The sequence below is a fragment of the Panthera uncia genome (assembly GCF_023721935.1).
Source record: "Panthera uncia isolate 11264 chromosome C1 unlocalized genomic scaffold, Puncia_PCG_1.0 HiC_scaffold_4, whole genome shotgun sequence".
Classification (NCBI taxonomy): domain Eukaryota; kingdom Metazoa; phylum Chordata; class Mammalia; order Carnivora; family Felidae; genus Panthera; species Panthera uncia.
The window spans coordinates 77,091,548-77,109,264 of NW_026057585.1; the positions used below are offsets into that span (position 1 = coordinate 77,091,548).

General features: G+C 50.4%; 1 protein-coding gene across 4 annotated transcripts in view; it reads left to right on the top strand.

The window, feature by feature from the left end:
* The window catches only part of CSF3R (colony stimulating factor 3 receptor), a 475,591-nt gene that overhangs the window by 449,555 nt on the left and 8,319 nt on the right, over window positions 1-17,717 (top strand). The window contains exons 1-4 of one of the 4 annotated variants that reach the window (XM_049617481.1): window positions 12,316-12,472; window positions 13,547-13,601; window positions 15,547-15,630; window positions 17,592-17,660. In XM_049617481.1, the coding sequence (XP_049473438.1) occupies window positions 15,567-15,630; window positions 17,592-17,660 (133 nt within the window). In that variant the 5' untranslated portion in view covers window positions 12,316-12,472; window positions 13,547-13,601; window positions 15,547-15,566. Of the gene's footprint in view, window positions 1-12,315; window positions 12,473-13,546; window positions 13,602-15,546; window positions 15,631-17,591; window positions 17,661-17,717 lie in introns of those variants that run through there. The other 3 variants (XM_049617479.1, XM_049617480.1, XM_049617482.1) reach the window with 3 other exon arrangements.

A 17,717-nucleotide genomic window follows, 5' to 3' on the forward strand; every position in this document is an offset into this window, starting at 1 on the left:
GAAAAAAAAAAAAAAAAAAAAAAAAAAAAAAAAAGAAGAAGTAAAAAATGTAAAGATCAGAGGAAAAAAATGTACATCATTCACAGATGATACCTTTATTTACATAGAAAACCCAAAAATCTACAAAGGGTTAGGATAAGAGATGTAACAAAGTTGTCAGATTTTTTCTTTTTTCTAAGTGAAATCTATGCCCAACGTGGGGCTTGACCTCACGAACCCAAGATCAAGACTCCCATGCTCTACCAACTGAGCCAGACAGGCACCCCAAAGTTGCTAGATTTTTAAAACAACGTATAAGACGGAAGAAAGAAGCTATTTTTCCCTGTAGGGGAGAAAAAACCAATTGTATTTAGGAGATGTAATTTTAAAATATGTATCATTTACAATTGCTACAAAACCATATGGTAACCAGGAGTAAATCTAACAAAAGATGTATAAGACCTGGGTGGAAACTTAGCATTTAAAGATGTCGATTCCTTCTAAATTGGTCTGTAAAATCAACGCACCTCCGATGAAAATTACAACAGAATTTTGGGGGATCTAGACAAGCTAATTCTAATCACCTTAGCAGAGCAAACACCCAAAAATAGACACGGCTGGCAAAGAAAAATAAGGTGAGGGGACTTGCCCTCCCAAATATCAAGACTTTTAAAGGTCAAGTAACAAAGATAATACAGCATTGACATAGAGATGCTCAAACTGACCAACAGAACAGAGAGCCTCAAACCACAAATATATGGAAATTTGATATATGATGTAGATAAAAGAAGCATTACATACAGATCACTGGAAAAAGCAAGTGCTGTTATAAGTGAGTCATTGGATCTCCACACAGAAAAAAAAAAAAAAATGAAATTGGATCCTTTCCCCGAACCATAAATGATATCAGCCCCATGTGGATTAAAGCTTTAAATATGAAAGGCAAAACTTTTAAACCCAAAATAAAAAGCACCCACCATGAAAGAAAATATTCATAAATTCAATTACGTTAAAATTAAGAACGTTTACTCATCAAGACATCACAATGAAAATGAAAAGACAAGCCACCAGCTGGGGGAGAAGTTATTTGCAACCCACACAACTGACAGCCCAGTTGAACACATGAGCAAAAGACAGGAGCAGGCATTTCTCAGAAGTAGGACATTAAAGACAATCAACACATGGAAAGATCAACCTCATTAATAATCAGTAAAACGCAGATTAAGACGACATGAGGCACAATTTTACACGATGTTGGCAAAAATGAAAAAGTCTGACACCACCATGGGTTGGTAAGGATCTGGATCAGTAGGGACTTTTACACTTAGCTGGTAGGAATGCAAATGAGTGGAGGCATGTTGGAAGACACGAAGGTGCCATTTGTAAGTTTAAACATTTGCAAACCCTCCCTGCCCAGTAAGGTCTCCAAAGAAATTCATGACCGTGTGCATCAGGTATTTGTGTAAGAATGTCCCTAGGAGCAACGACGACAACAAATAAAGGAAACTACCTTAACTGCTATTGATAAGAAATGGATAAAACTAATTTTTGGTATAGCTACACAATGAACTCTACAGAGGTGAAGTGAAAAAGCTCCAATCACCCCTACCAACATGGCAGAAATACAACGTTGAGAGACAAAAGCAAGCAACAGAAGACTGCATTTAGTATGACGTCATTTTTATAAAGTTCGAAAACAAGAAAACCAAACAGTATGTTGTTTACAGAAACATAAATGTGTGATAACTGTTCCTTAATATATGTTTTTCAATAGAAAGAGAATAAGAAATATAACACTCAAGATCGTTGTTACCTCTGGGGGACTGAGGAGACCAGGGGGTGGGGGGTAGAGCAGGAAGGAGTTTACGAGTGGATGTAAAGGTGTGGCCCATGGTCTATAGCTGTGCCTTCCGATGCAATAACCATTAGCCACACTGTGCTTATTCTGATTTATATTTAAAACAGTTAAAATTAAATAAAATATAATCAGTCACACGAGCCAAATCTCAAGTGCTGAAGAGCTGCCTGTGGCGAGTGGCTACTGTCTTGGACAGCATAAATTTTTAGGACATTTCCATCACTGCAGAAAGTTCTATTGGACAGCGCTGTTGGAGGCCAGAGGCTGGCAAACTTTTTTGTAAAGTGTCCCATGGTAAAAGGCCCTTTTGACCCCATTTTGCTTTGTGGAACATGAGGTCTTTTGTCACAACTAATTCTTTTATTGTACCTCAAAAGCAGCTACAGACCACAAGTAAATGCACGGATATGATTGTGTTCCAATAAATCCTTATTTAGGAAAACAGGCAATGGGCCAGATTTGGCCTATAAGCCATAGTTTGTTGACCCCTATTCTAGATCTTAAGTTATGTGATTGGTTGACAGATGGTCATTTTATGATTATGCTTCATAATTTTCAAGCATTCTTACATATCAAACATTAGAGAATAGTCTTTCAATAAATTTTAAAAATATGTCTAGGGACAATTGGTGAAATCTGAGTAAGATCAATAGATCAGGGGCGCCTGGGTGGCTGAGTTGGTTGAGGGTCTGACTCTTGATTTCAGCTCAGGTCATGATCCCAGGTCATGATCCCATGGGATCAAGCCCCACGTCAGGCCCCATGTGGAGTCTGCTTAAGATTCTCTCTCTCTCCCTCTGCCCCTCTCCCCTGCTCATGCTCTCTCTCTCTCTCTCTCTCTCTCTCAAAAATAAGAAAATAAAAATAAATTAAATTAAATCTTTTTTTTTAATGTTTTTTTTAACGTTTATTTATTTTTGAGACAGAGCATGAACGGGGGAGGGGCAGAGAGAGAGAGAGACACAGAATCCAAAGCAGGCTCCAGGCTCTGAGCCATCAGCCCAGGGCCCGATGCGGGGCTCGAACTCACGGACCGTGAGATCGTGACCTGAGCTGAAGTCGGACGCTTAACCGACTGAGCCACCCAGGCGCCCCAAATTAAATCTTTTTTAAAAAGATCTCTAGATCAGATAATAGGATTATTAATTTTCTGATGTTTAGCATTGTACCATGGTCATGTAAAAGGATGTCCTTGTTTTTAGGAAGTACACAGTGAAAACACTTAAAGATAGTAGAGAATCACATGTGCAACATAGTCTCGAATGGTCCAGAAATGGATTGTAGACGTAGATGTGGATGTATACACACACACAAATTGCTTGCTAGGGCTGTCATAGGAAAAGACCGGATGGCCCAAACGACAGAAATTTATTTTCTCATAGTTCTGGAGGCCAGAGGTCTAAGATCAAGGTGTCAGCAAAGCTGGTTCCTTCTGAGGACTCTCCCCTCAGCTTGCAATCAGTCACCTTCTCACTGTGTCCTCACAGTGAGGTCTTTTCAATGTATGTGCTCATCTGTAGTGTCTCTTGCCCTTCTTATAAGGACATCAGTCATATTGAATTAGGGCCCTATATTGATGGCCTCACATTAACTTAATCACCTCCTTCAAGACCACATTTCCAAATACAGTCACATTCTGCTGGGGGTTGGGATTCAACAACAAATTGAAAGAATAGGGTACACAACTCAGTCCATGATAGATAAAGGATAGATGATAGATGGACGGATAGATAGATAGATAGATTAGATAGATAGAAGATAGCATATTTGGTAAAATGTTAAAGATCTGGGCAAAGGGTAGATAAAAGTTTTCTGTACTATTCTTGGAGCTTTTCTACAAACCTGAAATGATCTCAAGATTAACAGCTTAAAAGCACATACGTATATAGTAAAATATGCTTAAAACAAAGCCAAAAATACAATTACAACTGTACATTGATGCATATATGTTACTCCTCAACAAAAACCCATGAAGTCAAAAGGAATAGGAGGTTGACATTGGCAAAGCCAGCAGCCCAGCTGAGTAAGGAGAGGACTGAGAAGGATCTGGTCACCGGAAGGTTGTGGATGATCAGAAAAAAGACACCCTTTGGGAATTACGAAGTGGAAGCTAGATTAGATTGGGCAGTAAGGAGATGGAAATAGCAAATGTTGACAACTCTTTACCATATTTTGGCCTGAATGGGAGGAGAAAGAGTTGTACCGAAAAGGAAATCATGTGAAAGGAAGAAGGAATGGAAGAAGCTGGATCACGGTGAAATGTGCTGGCAGAACCACAGAGCAGGAAAAGCCTAGAAGCCCATGGTATACACACAGTGGAATCAAGCTGCCTGGCTCAGAACCAGATCCTGACTCTGCCACTTGCCGGCTCTCTCAGTTTTCCCATTTGTGATATGGGTTCATGTGATAATAGACCCCACCCATAGAACAGCCATAAAGATTAAATCAATGAATAAATATAAAGCACCTCAAGGAAGTCATGGTGGTTACAGTCAGCACAAAAGCAGGAGGAGAAGTCATGGAGAAGATGGTGGGGAAATGGAGGAACTTAGAAGAGGAGTGGAGGGTGAAGGTGGACCATGAGAAGGACCCCCATCCTTGAGAAACGCCCGGAGAGGCATGTTTTGATGGCACAAAACCAAGAGTGGTCTCGCTTCCTGGCCAACTGAGAGTTGGTGGGGGAAACTCTTGAGAAGGGGCCTCAAGGGTCTCAAAAGTACTGAAGGGACAGTTTGAGGACGAAGGACAAGAACAGAGTTTGAGGGACGGCTTGAAGGCCCAGGAGAAATTGGACGAGACCCCCATCTGATCTTCCACAAGCGTCTTCACAGGACCCACAACAAGCCCGGCTTGGGTGGGGAAGAGGAAATAGCTGACGACAGCCCCATCTGGGGGGCCCTTCCGGCCAGGGAGGTGGGAGCACAGGGCTGCAAAAGTATTGAGCATACAGGTAAGAGAATCACCAATGAGTTCAGGCTGGGCTCCCAAAGCGGGAAGAAGGAAAGAGATGAAGTCAAGGCGGATAGCAAGAAAATAGGAGAACTGGGGCCTGGAGGCCTCCCTGAGCTCACAGAGCAGGAGCCTTGGAGGTGGACGGGGGAATGCTAGACAAATGAGGGCTATGGTCAAAGAGGGAGGTATGAGGTATAAGGTCGTAGAAGTTGAGCAGTTCCAGGTGCCAGTAAGGTCCACAGTGTGACCACTGTATTGGTGGCTAAAGTGACAGAACCCCTGGAGATGACTGGTCAAGGAACTGAACAACCAAGGTGTGGGTGCATCATCCATGTGGCTGAGAAGACCTCCCAGATGGTGGCAGGATGGTAGTGCAGAGGATGACCACGAGGCAGGCACCCAGGTCAAGAGAATAAGGCCGAGTGACTGGAGATCAGTAGAAGAGAGTGATGGGGCGGAAGAGGCTGTCACAGCTTCACAGGCAAGAGCTTCAAATGAGGACCCGGGAGCCATGTCTAGATCCAACACTGGGATCAAGAGGAAATTTAACCATGCTTCTGGCTCCTGGTCTACCTGGAGCTTGAGAGGAGGAGCCGCCTCCATTCACAAGGGCTGTAGGGAGGCGTCCTTAGGGATGGGAGGCACTCAGAGGTTCTGCGAAGAGCTTGAGGATATGGGAATTTTGTTTGTCAAAGACCACACCATTCATACACTATCCTCAGGCTCAAGCGCAGGGCCTGGTTGGTAGTAAATACTCAAAAAAATTTGCTGAATAGATGGATGGGTGGTTGGGTGCGTGCACTTGGGTGGTAAACGAATGAAGGAATGGGAGTGTGATGGATGGATGGGTGGCTAAAGTGGGTGGATGGTGGATGGGTGAGTGTGATGAATAGGTGGGTGGCTAGATGGGTGAGTAGGTAGGTGGGTGGGTGGATGGATGGATGGATGGATGGATGGATGGATGGATGGATGGGTGAGTGAGGGGATGAACAGAAAAAAGAATGAGAAGGTGGGGATGGGGGTGAGTGAGTCAACAAATGCAAGAACTGAATAAACTGGGCATTCCAGGAGAGACCAGCCTGGGAGACCAAAAAGGTGATGGAGATGATATGGGAAGCCCTACCCTAGCAGTCCAAACCACTCATAGGACAGTTATAAGCACAAGGAGGTTGCAAAAGCCATCATCCCTCTGCTCCCTGGTGCCCCCCAGCCCAAAGGCTAATCTGTGGCCAGAAGCCCCCAGCTGTGGCCCTTGGACCCAGACTGGTAAGGCAGAGGATCACTAGAAACCACTGAGGACCCCTCTTCCCTCTCAGCATCCAGATCGAGCACCCCAGGAAGCAGGGGAGAACGCAGACCCCAGTTGTCATCACAGAGTTATGGACCCGTCTTCACCTCTCTCTTGCCTTAAACAGGTCATTTTGTTTCTCCTGGATACCCTTCCTCACAAGATTTTTAGGAAAAATGCCCCTGTCTTATCCCTTCCGTGGGCCCACCCCAGTGAGGATGTGAACCAGCTGCCTTGATCCAGCTCCCTCCCCCAAGGAAGCCCCATGATGAGGGCAGATGCTGGCCTGGCCTGGGGACTCTCCCCTTATCTGGCCACCCCCCACCCCTCCTGCCAGCCACAGGCTTGCAGAGGGAATAGGTTTCCTCCAAGCCAAGATAAGTATCTGAGCTTTATCTCCCCTCAGCCTCTGATCTCCCCACACCCTACCCCCAAGACTGTACCCCCTCCCCGGCCACACCATGGAGAGCAGAGATAAGGCCCTCCTGGCCAGCAGACCACAAGGGAGGATGGGGGCTGTCTTCCCTTTTGCCCACCCAAAGTTAGAATTCTGCTTCCTTCCCTAGAGGCAGGCCCCAAGAGAGCATCTGGACAGCCAGCCCAGCCCCTTCACAGCTTGGGCCCTGCACTTTGCGATCTAGCATCCAGCATTGATTACATCCTAATTGGTTCATTTTTCATTCGGGGCAGCAATCAAAGGGAGAAAACCCTGCCAACCTGAGCACCAGAGAAGCAGGATAGTGGAGTCCTAGCTGCCACCGGGTGGAAGAGACTCCTCCAGAATCTTGGCAAGAAACCCGGGGACCCCTTGGGCCTGAAGACCCAGGTCCAATATCCAAACTGTTCTGCACCCTTTCACGCACCCCCTCCTCTATGCCAAGTCCCACGCTGGGTACTGGAGTCACGTATCAAGTCCCTGGCTTCACAGAACACCTGGGAGCTCAGGTGAGCAGCACCTAACCCAGCCTGAGAAATCCAGGGAGGCTTCACAGAGGAGGTGACATTTCAGCTGGGTTTTAAAGGATAAAAGGCATTTCTTCAGACACAGAAATAAGGGGAAGGGCATTCCAAGCAGAGGGAACAGTGTGGAGAAGTCTTGGCGCTGTGAAAAAAACAGCACGTGATAGGACGGCTACGATAAATGGAGTGGTGGGGCTGTCGGGCCCACGAAGGGGAAGAGGAGGTTTAGAAAGGGAGCATGAAGGGATGAGGCTCCAGCATCAGGGAGGGTTAAGGGCTGGTTTTGAAGGGCTTCAAAGGCCGTGAGGAAGACTTGGAGCTTTATCCCCCGGGCAGCGAGGCACCAATGGAGGGTTTTCACTCGGACAGTGGCCAGCCGGGATTGTGTTTTGGAAGAAGCTCTCCAGCCGAGTATAGCAAGGGCGGCGTCCCCAGAACTAAGGTGGGGAGACCAGGCGGAGGCTGCCGCAGTCATCCCAAAGAGCAAGGACAGTGGCCTGACTCCAGCAGTGGCAGTGAGATGGGAGAGAAAGGACCCACACAAAGGGGTGACAGGCTAGATGTGGGGCATAAGGGACAGCAAGGAGGGCAGGCCGAATCCAGGTTTCCAGATGCCATCCACCAGGACAGAAATTTTCAGGGAAAATGTGGAGGGGCTCAGTGTGGGGCACGATTAGCCTGGGGGGCCTCTGGAGTATCGAGGAGCTGATGGGGATCCGAGAGGCAGGACCATCCTGCAGTCAATGTCACTGCTGGGTCTAGAATACAAGCCGGTTCCTCCTGTTACCTCCTCCTACCTCTCTGATAGCCTCCATCCACACTCTTCCTGCTCCCAGGCTTGATGCCTTTGCTCTTGCCCAGAGTACCCCTTCCTCCTCTGAATAATCCCACCCACCCTCCAGTTCCAACTGGAGTCCCAGCTCAGTTTAAGGGCCGGAGCGCAGATCCACAGTCAGAGGTGGGTGGGGTTCAAAAGAGAGGCAGAGAATATAAGAGAAGGCGCAGAGACCAGACTCAGAGCCCAGCTCTGCTGCGAGCTGGCTGTGTGACATGGGGCAGTCCCTTGCCCTCTCTGGACCTGTTCCCTAACCTTTCAGAGGTGAACAAGGAAAGGTCCTTGCCCCAGGAAGCTCAAGGTCTAGAAAGCGCCGCGAGACCAGGGATTTGAGGTGTACTGAATCCCTTGGGCACGCAAAGCAGGAAAAGGTTTATGGAGAAAGACTTAGTGGTATTTTCTCCGAGCCATGAAGAATGGGTACAATTTCAGCAAGTGGAGATAGAGGCAGGAGAGGGCCCTCCAGGCAGAGAGAACGTTCCGAGCAAAGGCTGGGAGGCGCAAAATTCAGGGTGTGTCCAAGGAAGAATGAGTGTCCAGATTCTGGGGGTTTTTTTGGTTTTTTTTTTTTTTTTTCTGAGTCAACAGCTCGGGCCCTTTTTGTAAGCAGGCAGCCCGAGCCTGGCAGCCTCCAGTAAACACCTATTTGCACAATCGAGGTCACACACAGGGACGTGTTTGCACAACGACCTGTTTGCACAATCTCAGCCGACTGCTATATTCCAGCCAAACCAGGCCCCGGCGGATGAGCATAGCCTCTACTTCTGGACACTCACCCTGGCTGGCCCACCGGTTCCTGCCCCTCAGGAACAGGCTGCTCCTTGACCCACCCCCTGGCCCCATGCACAACAGGCAATAACAAACTGAACCGATCCGACCCACAGGAGGGCCGCCCTCGCCAGGGCTCCCTGACTGGGCTTTCCAGCCCTCAGAGGTCACTGTCTGATGGAGGAGGGGGCCCTCGCCCCAGCAGGAGAGCTGGAGGAGGAAGTATCCACAAAGCAGACACTAGGTGATGGAGGGGTGGACTCCACACGTGTCTCGTGTTTTCCAGCTCTCACCAGAATACACATTTATTGAGCCTTTACCGTGTGCCTGGCTCTGTGCCACAGGCCTCACGTGCATTCTTTCGCCAGTTTCGCCATAAAGCAAACGCTACTATCCCGATTTTAAAGACGCTGAAACCAAGGCTCAGAGAGGTTCCACAACTTGCCCGGGGTCACACAGCTAGTAAGTGGCAAACCCGAGCAGTCTCCTCAGCCCCTCTCTTTCTTGACCTCTCTGTGCTAATATAATGTCTCTAAAGTCTCTCGCCCTGAGGAAAGTTCTTCCTTAAATCTAACTTTCATTTCAGCTGCTGCAGTTTTGTTTCCTGGTGCAGGTCCTCGGTGGAGAATGGAGCACACATGAGCAGGAAAATCCTGCTCTGAAACACTGAACTGTGCAGTGATGGGAAAAGGAAAGGAACTTTACTGAACACCTACTACATGCTAGTTAGCACACTGGGTTTCATGCCTCCCATAGCTCAGTTAATCCTCCCAAAACCCCTGGGAGGAGTTATTCTCTCTGTGGCAGATAAGGAAATGGAGGCTTGGAGAGGGAGTTTCTGCAGTCCAATAGATCCTCACTGGGAATCCTCTGTGCCGAGGCTGGAGGCGGAGATGGGAAGAGGGTTTCTGCCCTCAAGGAGTTCACAGTCTAATGGAGGAGGCAGACAGCCAACAGCCCACAGCAATAGTACAGGATCGCCAACGAGGGAGGGCACCTGACCCAGCCCAGAGAGGTGCCCAGCGCAGGCTGGAGGTCTGAGCGGGGTCAGAGGCTGGACTCAGCCAGCCAGAGGCGACCAGGGGCTCGGCAAAAGCAAACACAGAGAGGTGTTCCAGAGCCCGGGGCAGGCAGGAAGATGTAAGCAAATCCTACACGACTACAGCCGGAAAAAATGTGTCTGGGGAAGCGGAGGCAGATAAGGAAGGAGAGGGAGGGGGGGCCAGCTGGTGGGGTATCTTGATTGTCCCGTTAAGGAATTAGGGTGCGTCATAGGGCCTCTGAAGAAAGGGGACTGGCATAGTCACCCGTGCCTGCGTGTAGGACCGCTCACTCTGCCAGGTGCTGACAAAGGGTGGAGTGAGAGAGCCCAGAACAGGGGGCCCGCGGGGAGGCTGGGGCACGCCCAGGTGAGGGGTGGGGAGATCTGACAAAGGCAGGGTCAGGAGATGAATTTCAGAGCTGTGGACAAGCCCAAGAGCTCCATAAAGGCAGGAATGAAAGCTGCTTTTGGTCACCATTGTACCCCCGCACCTGTTCTGGGAGCATGTTTTCTGAATGATGAACCGAAGGCCCGTTCTCCTTCATTAAGGACTGGTTGGATGTGGGAGTGTGGAGAAGCAGGTATGAGGAAAGATTCCTAGGCCCCTGGGGTGGGTGACTTGGGAGGAGTGGGAATGGTGATATACTCTACCAAAATGAGGCACGTGAGGATTGGGGGCAGGTTTGGCAAAGTGGGGGGAAGATTCATCCATTCAGTCATTCATTCAACAAAAATATGTTGAGGGCTCACTAGATAGCAGGCAGTGTTGAAGACAGTGGAGAAAAAGGTTTGAACAAAAGAGACTAAAACCCTTGCCCTCGTGGAGCTTCCATTCTGGTGGGGGGTGGAGAAAGCCAATGACAGTGAAAAGGGATATGGAAGAAAAGAGAGATAGGAAATGAGGGGGGTCAATTTTTTTAAAGGGTGGTCAGAGAAGGTCTCACTGAGGTGATATCTAAGCAAAGACCTGAAGAAGGGGAGGAAGTGACTCCTGTCATTATTTGGGGGGAAAGAATCCAAGCAAAGAAATAGCAGGTGCAAAGGCCCTGAGGCAGGAGGGAGCCTAACAAGTTCAAGAAAAAGGGAGTAGCTGGAGCAGAGCAGTAAGGGAAAGAACAATAGGAGAGGAGCCAGGGAAGGAATGGGGCCCCCCAAGGGTTGGGTGAGGCCTTGCAGATCATCGAAAGAACCTGGACTTTGACTCTGAGTGAGATGGGGGCCATTGGGGGTTTGAGACAGAGGCTGACGTGAACCAACTTTTTTTGGTCAGTATCACACTGGTTCCTGAAGGTACAATAGACAGGTTGGTGGGGGACAAGGATAAATGGAAATAGGGGACCAAGAAGGGGACTATTGGAAGGATCTAAGTAGGAGAGAAGGGTGGTTTGTCCTGACTGGTATTGGTTTAAGTGATATTTATATTTTCCAACTTTTTATCATGAATATATTGACACACAGAGCCAAGCTGAACTGTATAGGGAATATCCGTCTACCTGGGATTCTGGTTATATTTTGAAAGAACAGTCCATGGGATTTGCTGAGAATGTGGGGCCTATGGGACATCTTGGGGAGGTTGCCACAGACAGTTGGGTATTTCCATCTGGAGCCTCGACTGCAGCCCAGGTCTGTCCCTCACCCCAGACTCAGAAGCCCGCTTTTTTCTAAAAAGGATCATATGTTAGGGACACTCTCCTAGTCAGTTGGCACCTAATCTTATTGGGTCATAAATCCAACAAACTATGAACAGTCTGAACCCTCCTCGGAAAAATGCACAGAAAATTATTTGTAAACAGTTTCGGGGGAATCATGGATACAGACAATGGAAGATGCTAAATTTAGTCTACTTCACTCAATCAAAAAATGTTCAGGGTAGCAGAATGCTTGAGAGTAAACCAATTTCTTTTTTTTTTTAAGCTTATTTTTATTTTATTTATTGAGAGAGAGAGAGAGAGCATGGGAGGGGCAGAGAGAGAGGGAGATAGAATCCCAAGCAGGCTCTGCACTGTGAGCACAGAGCCCAATGTGGGACTCGAACTCACAAACCGTGAGATCATGACTTTAGCCGAAATGAAGAGTCGGACGCTTAACCGACTGAGCCACCCAAGCGCCCCGATGAGTAAACCAATTTCAAGTGAGCATATGAAGGCTGAGCCTCACCAGCTCATCCCCTTATTTTGTTCCCAGAATCCCCATTTCTCCATTGCCTGTCCATGGTGAAAAATGTAGCAAAGAGGGGCACTGTGAGTAAGGTGCTGGGTCACAAAATTTCCTGTAACCTAGAAGCTGCCGCCTAGAGTACTGGGAGGATCAGAGCCCCAAGGCTAGAGCCAAAGAGGCTTAGAGCCGAGCGAGTCTTCGAGCCAGGGTCTGTCTCTGACTGATGTTCCCCCAGGAGTGGACCATGGGAATGGCACCCAGGCGGGTTGAAGCCTGGGCCCTGGCCAGCCTCAAAGCTTTGAGGTCAGGAAATCCGGAGGCAGGGGAGAGGGACACCGTTGCCACATTCCCCGGCCCCTTTGAGACCCCCGAGGCAGGAAGGCTGCCCGGCCCCACCGGCTTCCCTCCCAGGCTCCTTCCTGTGCCTCAGCGACTGACAGCGCAAGGGAGAGAAGGAGGCCGGGCAGGTGTTGCAATCCACAGCTCCTGGGCCTGTCACAGACTGAGCCATTAACGACAGGGCTGGGGAGAGAAGCCGGCCTGCGGCTGTTTTCAGGAACTTGCCCTCAAAAGGAGAGCAGAGACGGTTCTCCAGGGCGGTCCTCCAGGCGGGTGCCCGCTGCAGGCTCCACCGTGAGTAGGGGATCCCCAAGGGGGGCTGCATCTCCGGCTTGACGAGTCCCAGGTCCACTCTCCCCCGAGCTCTGCCAAATGCCCGTATGCAGGCCTGGGACCAGGGCTCCTGCCTTTCAGATTGGTCCCTGGGAACCAGGAGCCCTGGACACTGAGTGTCTTTGACCAGGGCTGCCTCCTCTTTGGGGGTAAGGGGTGTGCATCGGGGAAGTCATAAATAGCCGAATATTTCTTTGGGGACATCAAGCTGGGCTCGGGGAAGGGCACAATCGCCATCCCTCTCCGCGTCCCTGTCTCGGACCCTGTGTCTCAGCCCGTCCCTGTCTCCCCTGTTTCTGTCTTCCTCCCCAGCCCCTCCCTGGCCTGGGCTCTGGGTCTCTCTCTGTCTGACTCAGAGTCTTGCTGTGCCTTCCCCCATCTCTTACATTTTCCTCTTGAATCTTAAACTATTTTGGGGACCTCTTGCTTCTCAGCCTTGAGTGCTGGGGTCTCTGGGTCAGCGTCCTTATCTCCTGGGCTCTTTCTTTCTCAGAAAGAATCAGTCCCAGATTCCTTCCCCCCAGAAAGAATCTCCACGTAGGAGAGTAAACACAACAGGGGAGAGAGGGTGTGAGCTGGGGAAGGGAGAGCAGGGGAGAAGGCTGAGTGCAGGGAAAGGAGAGGAGAGCAGGAAGACGTGGGTGATAGCAGTGCCTCCAGGAGGCAGCGGGTTCGACTGGAACTGAGCGGGAGAACCGGGCAGATGGCTGGAGAGAAGGCGAGACTGGGGTCCCAAGGAGCCACAAGTAGGGAACCCAGAAATGGGGCTCTGAAGCCATGCCGTGTGACACGGATCAAAGCAAGGTGGCGGTCCTGGGGGGCGGTGACCACACAGCCTATAAGCGGGAGAGGAGGCCAGGAGGGTTCTGGATTCCATGATGCAGTGCCCCGCTTCATGGCCCGTGAAAACAACCGACGGTCCCCGAGGGCTTCTTCTATGCAGGCTCTGCGCTGAGCGCGTTTATCACAGACCCTCTCAGTGCATCCTCACTACAGCCCTGAGAATGGGGTGCTGATGTTCTCCCTCTTTCACAGATGGGGACGCTGAAGTTCAGAAAGGTGAAGTAACCTGTCCAAGGCCACAAAGCTGGTAAGTAGCGGAGTCGGGGCTGGAGGCTGGTCTAACTCAGAGCCGGACTCCCCACTTGTCTACATACCGGCCCCCAGAGAGTGACACCACGCTCCAACAGGCCCCAGATCACTCTCAACACTCTCAACTGGGGTAGGGGTCACCCAGGGCTGCAGTGGGGGACCAGAGACTGATGTCAGACATGCCGACACTCAGCAGCAACCCAGGGGGAGGATGCCCAGCCTCTCAGGGTGGGGTTTGGCTACCCATTCTGGACAGGAGTCAGAGGACAGGGATGAAGTGGTATCTCACTGGGCACAGGCTGGGCCTTATGCTGATCCTTGCTAGGGCAGCAGGGCTGGGGTATGATCAAAAGCACAAAGAAATGGAAACCAGTGTCCCAAAATCTGGGCCCAGGAGGCTAAATCTTCCCCAACAAGTGTGTGGGGGGGGGGGGGAGTAAGGCAGGGCGGTTGATGCTAATCAAATTGGTATAATGTAGTAAGAAAGCTGCCAACCACTGATTAGTAGACCAGGGTGCTCTGAACAGTGGTGCGGGTTTCTCACTGCACAAAGCTGCCCAGCTAAGGAGTAAGTAAAGCTGAAATCCAGTCTATTCTTCAGTTGCCAGGTCTTAGTGTGAGCCTGCATCTGCCCAGAGGAAGGGGCGCTCTTTTCCTGATTGGCAAAAAAGTGACTTACGGGCTAGCAGTCCCTTGGCATCCTGGTACCGAAGTGTATACAAATAGCCCAGGGGTTGGGGTAAGGCCCCTGCCTTGGGTATCTGGGAAGTTCTTATTCATACCCCTGCCTGGGAGGAAGAGAAAAAAGGAGAGAAGCTTTCCCCCTTCTGAGCACAGGGGGTCTGCTGGGACACCACTTACATGCATGTGTTCCTATATGTACACTCAGCTAGACAGTGATTTCCACTGACCTGCCACCGAGGGTGCCAATTAGTGCTGAAGAAGCAGGTGCCTGGCCCCAAGACCCCAATGGGAGCAGAATGGAAGGTTAGGCTAGAAGCCCGCCATGGCAGAATACCTTTGGCATACTTCCAGAAACAGAAACTGGAGGCTCCCAACAGGCAGGCACTGTCGCCAGGACCACAGGGCACCTGGCCCCAGAAAACCTCCAGAGGTCTATGCCCAGAAGTGGGGGTGCATGGACCCCCGTGTCCTCCCTTTCCCACCATCGCCACAGAGGCCAGCCTCCCCCAGGTGTAACCTAACAGCCCCTTGCCTCAGCTACTCCATGCAATTATCACTTTCCGCCAAGGGGCGCCTCTGACCTTTCTGGCATGGCTCACTCAGGAGAACATGCCTAGTGCTCACGCGTGTGCAACCTGGACGTGCCAGGAAGTTAACACCCCAAAGAACAGCCCTTGACTGATGGGGGATAGAAGTCAGTAGATGAATGTTCCCATCCTCCCTCCTGTTCAAGGGATAAATTGTCCCTTGGGTGGATAGTTCTGACGTGTGTTCTACACGGCTCCTCGGAAGGTTCCAGCAGGATGGAGCCCCAAGTCTGTGATACACCCTTATGTCGGCTTTCCCTCCTTACCTGTGATCATTCTCCCCACCCCCTCACTGTTCCTGGGATCCTTCCTATTAAACTACCTGTGTGCAAGCCCAGCTCAGATAAAAGGGAAGAGGGAAGAATGCTATTCCTTGACGCTCCTGTCCCCGCTCTCTCCTGGAAGGCAAATATAATAACAACAGTGGCAGTCACTCACACAGTCATTTCCTACATGCCAGGCACTATGCGAAGCCCTCGTCTTGCACCATTTCTTGTCTTCCTCCCAAAGCCCTTTGCAGTATAGGCTGTTGTTACCTCCATTTTGCAGACAAAGAAACTGAGGCTCAGAGAGGTCAAGTCACCTGGCCAAAGCCACACTGTGGCAGAGCAAGGGTTAAGCTCAGCTCTTACTCCGAAGCCCATGACCTTCACCATCCCCCTCTGCCTCCAGGTGAGCACCAAGTTGGCACTATGGTGGAGCTGGGAACCTGGAGCCTGACCAGAGCTGCCCTGATTATCCTGCTGCTCCCCAGAAGTGAGTGTGGCCGGGGATAGGGGTGCCGTGGGGAGGGAGAGGAGTCACAGCGAGAAAGACAGAGTGGGTGGAGGTGGGAATCATTTCCCTACACTGCCACACTGCTCCTGGGGTTCCCAGAGAATCAAGGCTGGGCCACAGATGTGGGGTAGCCGGCTCCCACCCACAGAACTCTGCGGGCAAACCACCATCCATGAGGAATGGTGAGCGGGCCTGGGCTGGTCAGCCTGGAAAGGGCTGGGTGACCCAGGCCTTGTCTGCAAATCTCTGCCAGGCTGTCAGAAGGAAGCTCTGAGTCCCCTGCAGGCTTTGTGGGCAACAAAGAGATCAGGGTGGGAGCCACAAGGAGGCAGGATTCATCCTGGAATCGGGAAGCCCAGGCAGAGCTCCCCAACTATGGAAACTCTATCTTGAGAGGTAGAGAGCTTCCCATCTCTGGGGATATGCAAGCCGAGGCCAGGGTTGACAGGGAGGCTGTGCAACAGGGGCCAGCGCACTTTGCTTGATAGGACTATGGAGGCCACATACAGTCTCTGTTGCATGCTCTTATCTGTTTTCTGTTCTGTTTTCACCCTTTAAAAATGTAAAACCCACTCTTCGCTGGCAAGCCATACAAAGCAGGCCACCCTCAGCCCTGCTGAAAAGGATGCAGTGCCTGGAGGAGTTCTGGAGTGCACAGTTTTGCGAGGTCCCTTCCAGTCTGAAATTCTGAGTCTGTGAAGTGATGGGAGCCCCACGTTGAAAGTCATGAACTTGCTTCGTGATCCTGGGAGAATCCCTTCTCCTCTTAGGGCCTCAGCCTCCTCATCGGCAAAACAGGCCCAGGAACACATGACAGAAGAGAGGAGGCATTTGGGGGGGGGCGGGGCAAAGTGCAGCGCTGCCTTATCTGTTTAGACAAGAAATATTCACGGAGAGCCTACTCCGTGCTAAGTTCTAGGAATACAGTCGTGAGCCAAACAGCCAAGGTCTCTGGCCTCACGGAACTTCTGGCCTGATCTCTGGGGAGACAGACAAACAACTAACCACATGGCTCCGTAATTAGGAAGGATGAAAAGAGCTTTAGGAAAGTTCAGGGCACTTGGCCTGGTCTGGTTGATCAGGCCCTGGTCTGGTTCCCCCAAGATGCTAAATGTTAAGCAGGTGAGAGAGAGGAAAAAAAGAGCCCCTGAAAAAGGAACAGCAGGGTACAAGGATCTGGAGATTGGAGAGATCGTGGCATTTTCAAGGAATAGGAAGAAGGCCAGAGTGACTGCCGACGAGAGGGGGTGGTCTGAGCTAGAACTGGGAGGCGTAGCATGGACAAGGCCAGGAGGGTCCTGAGAAGGACCTGGGTTTTCATCCTGATCGTGGTAGCAAAGACATTGATGGTGCCTGGCATGTCATTACATCTAATCCTTGTAGCAACATGAAAGTAGGGACTATTTTTCATCCCCATTTTACAGATGAGAAAATTGAGGCACAGAAAGCCTCGGTAACATACCAGGATCACACAACGAATAGGCAATAGAACCAGGCTCTGAACCGAGACGGTCTAGTTCCAACATCCATGCTCTTACCCACCGCACGGCTGCAGTGCTGAAGCGCAGTGATCCGGAGGCAGTAACACAATCAGATCTGAATTCGGAGAGCTGGGGCTGTGGGCTGCCTATCATTCCAACCACCGCTTTCACCACCTTTGGGGAGGGTGCCGCAGGGGGGACCTGTCTCTGTCCTGCGGTGTGCTGCAGCTGGCTTGCGAGACCTAAGGGTGCACATTTCCTCCCAAGTTCACATTCAGTGATGTCACACGGGTGGCCGGAAAATCAGTCTTGGTGGGAAATATTTACACCAGGGAAAGCAGCCCATACTACAAATCAGGATGTGGCTTTCTTGTACAGTCAGTTGATAAGCATTGATCAACACATCATTTTCTCTCTCTCTCTCTCTCTCTCTCTCTCTCTCTCTCTTTTGCCCCTGAGAGCCCCTCACCGTCCCCATAGACATTCTCCCCTTTCCAGCCCCCATAACTTCGGCAGGGAGGCAAGAAGGTAAGGGCCCTGAGTCTAGGAGTCCAAAGACTTAGCTTTTTGGCCCAGCTCTGCCAG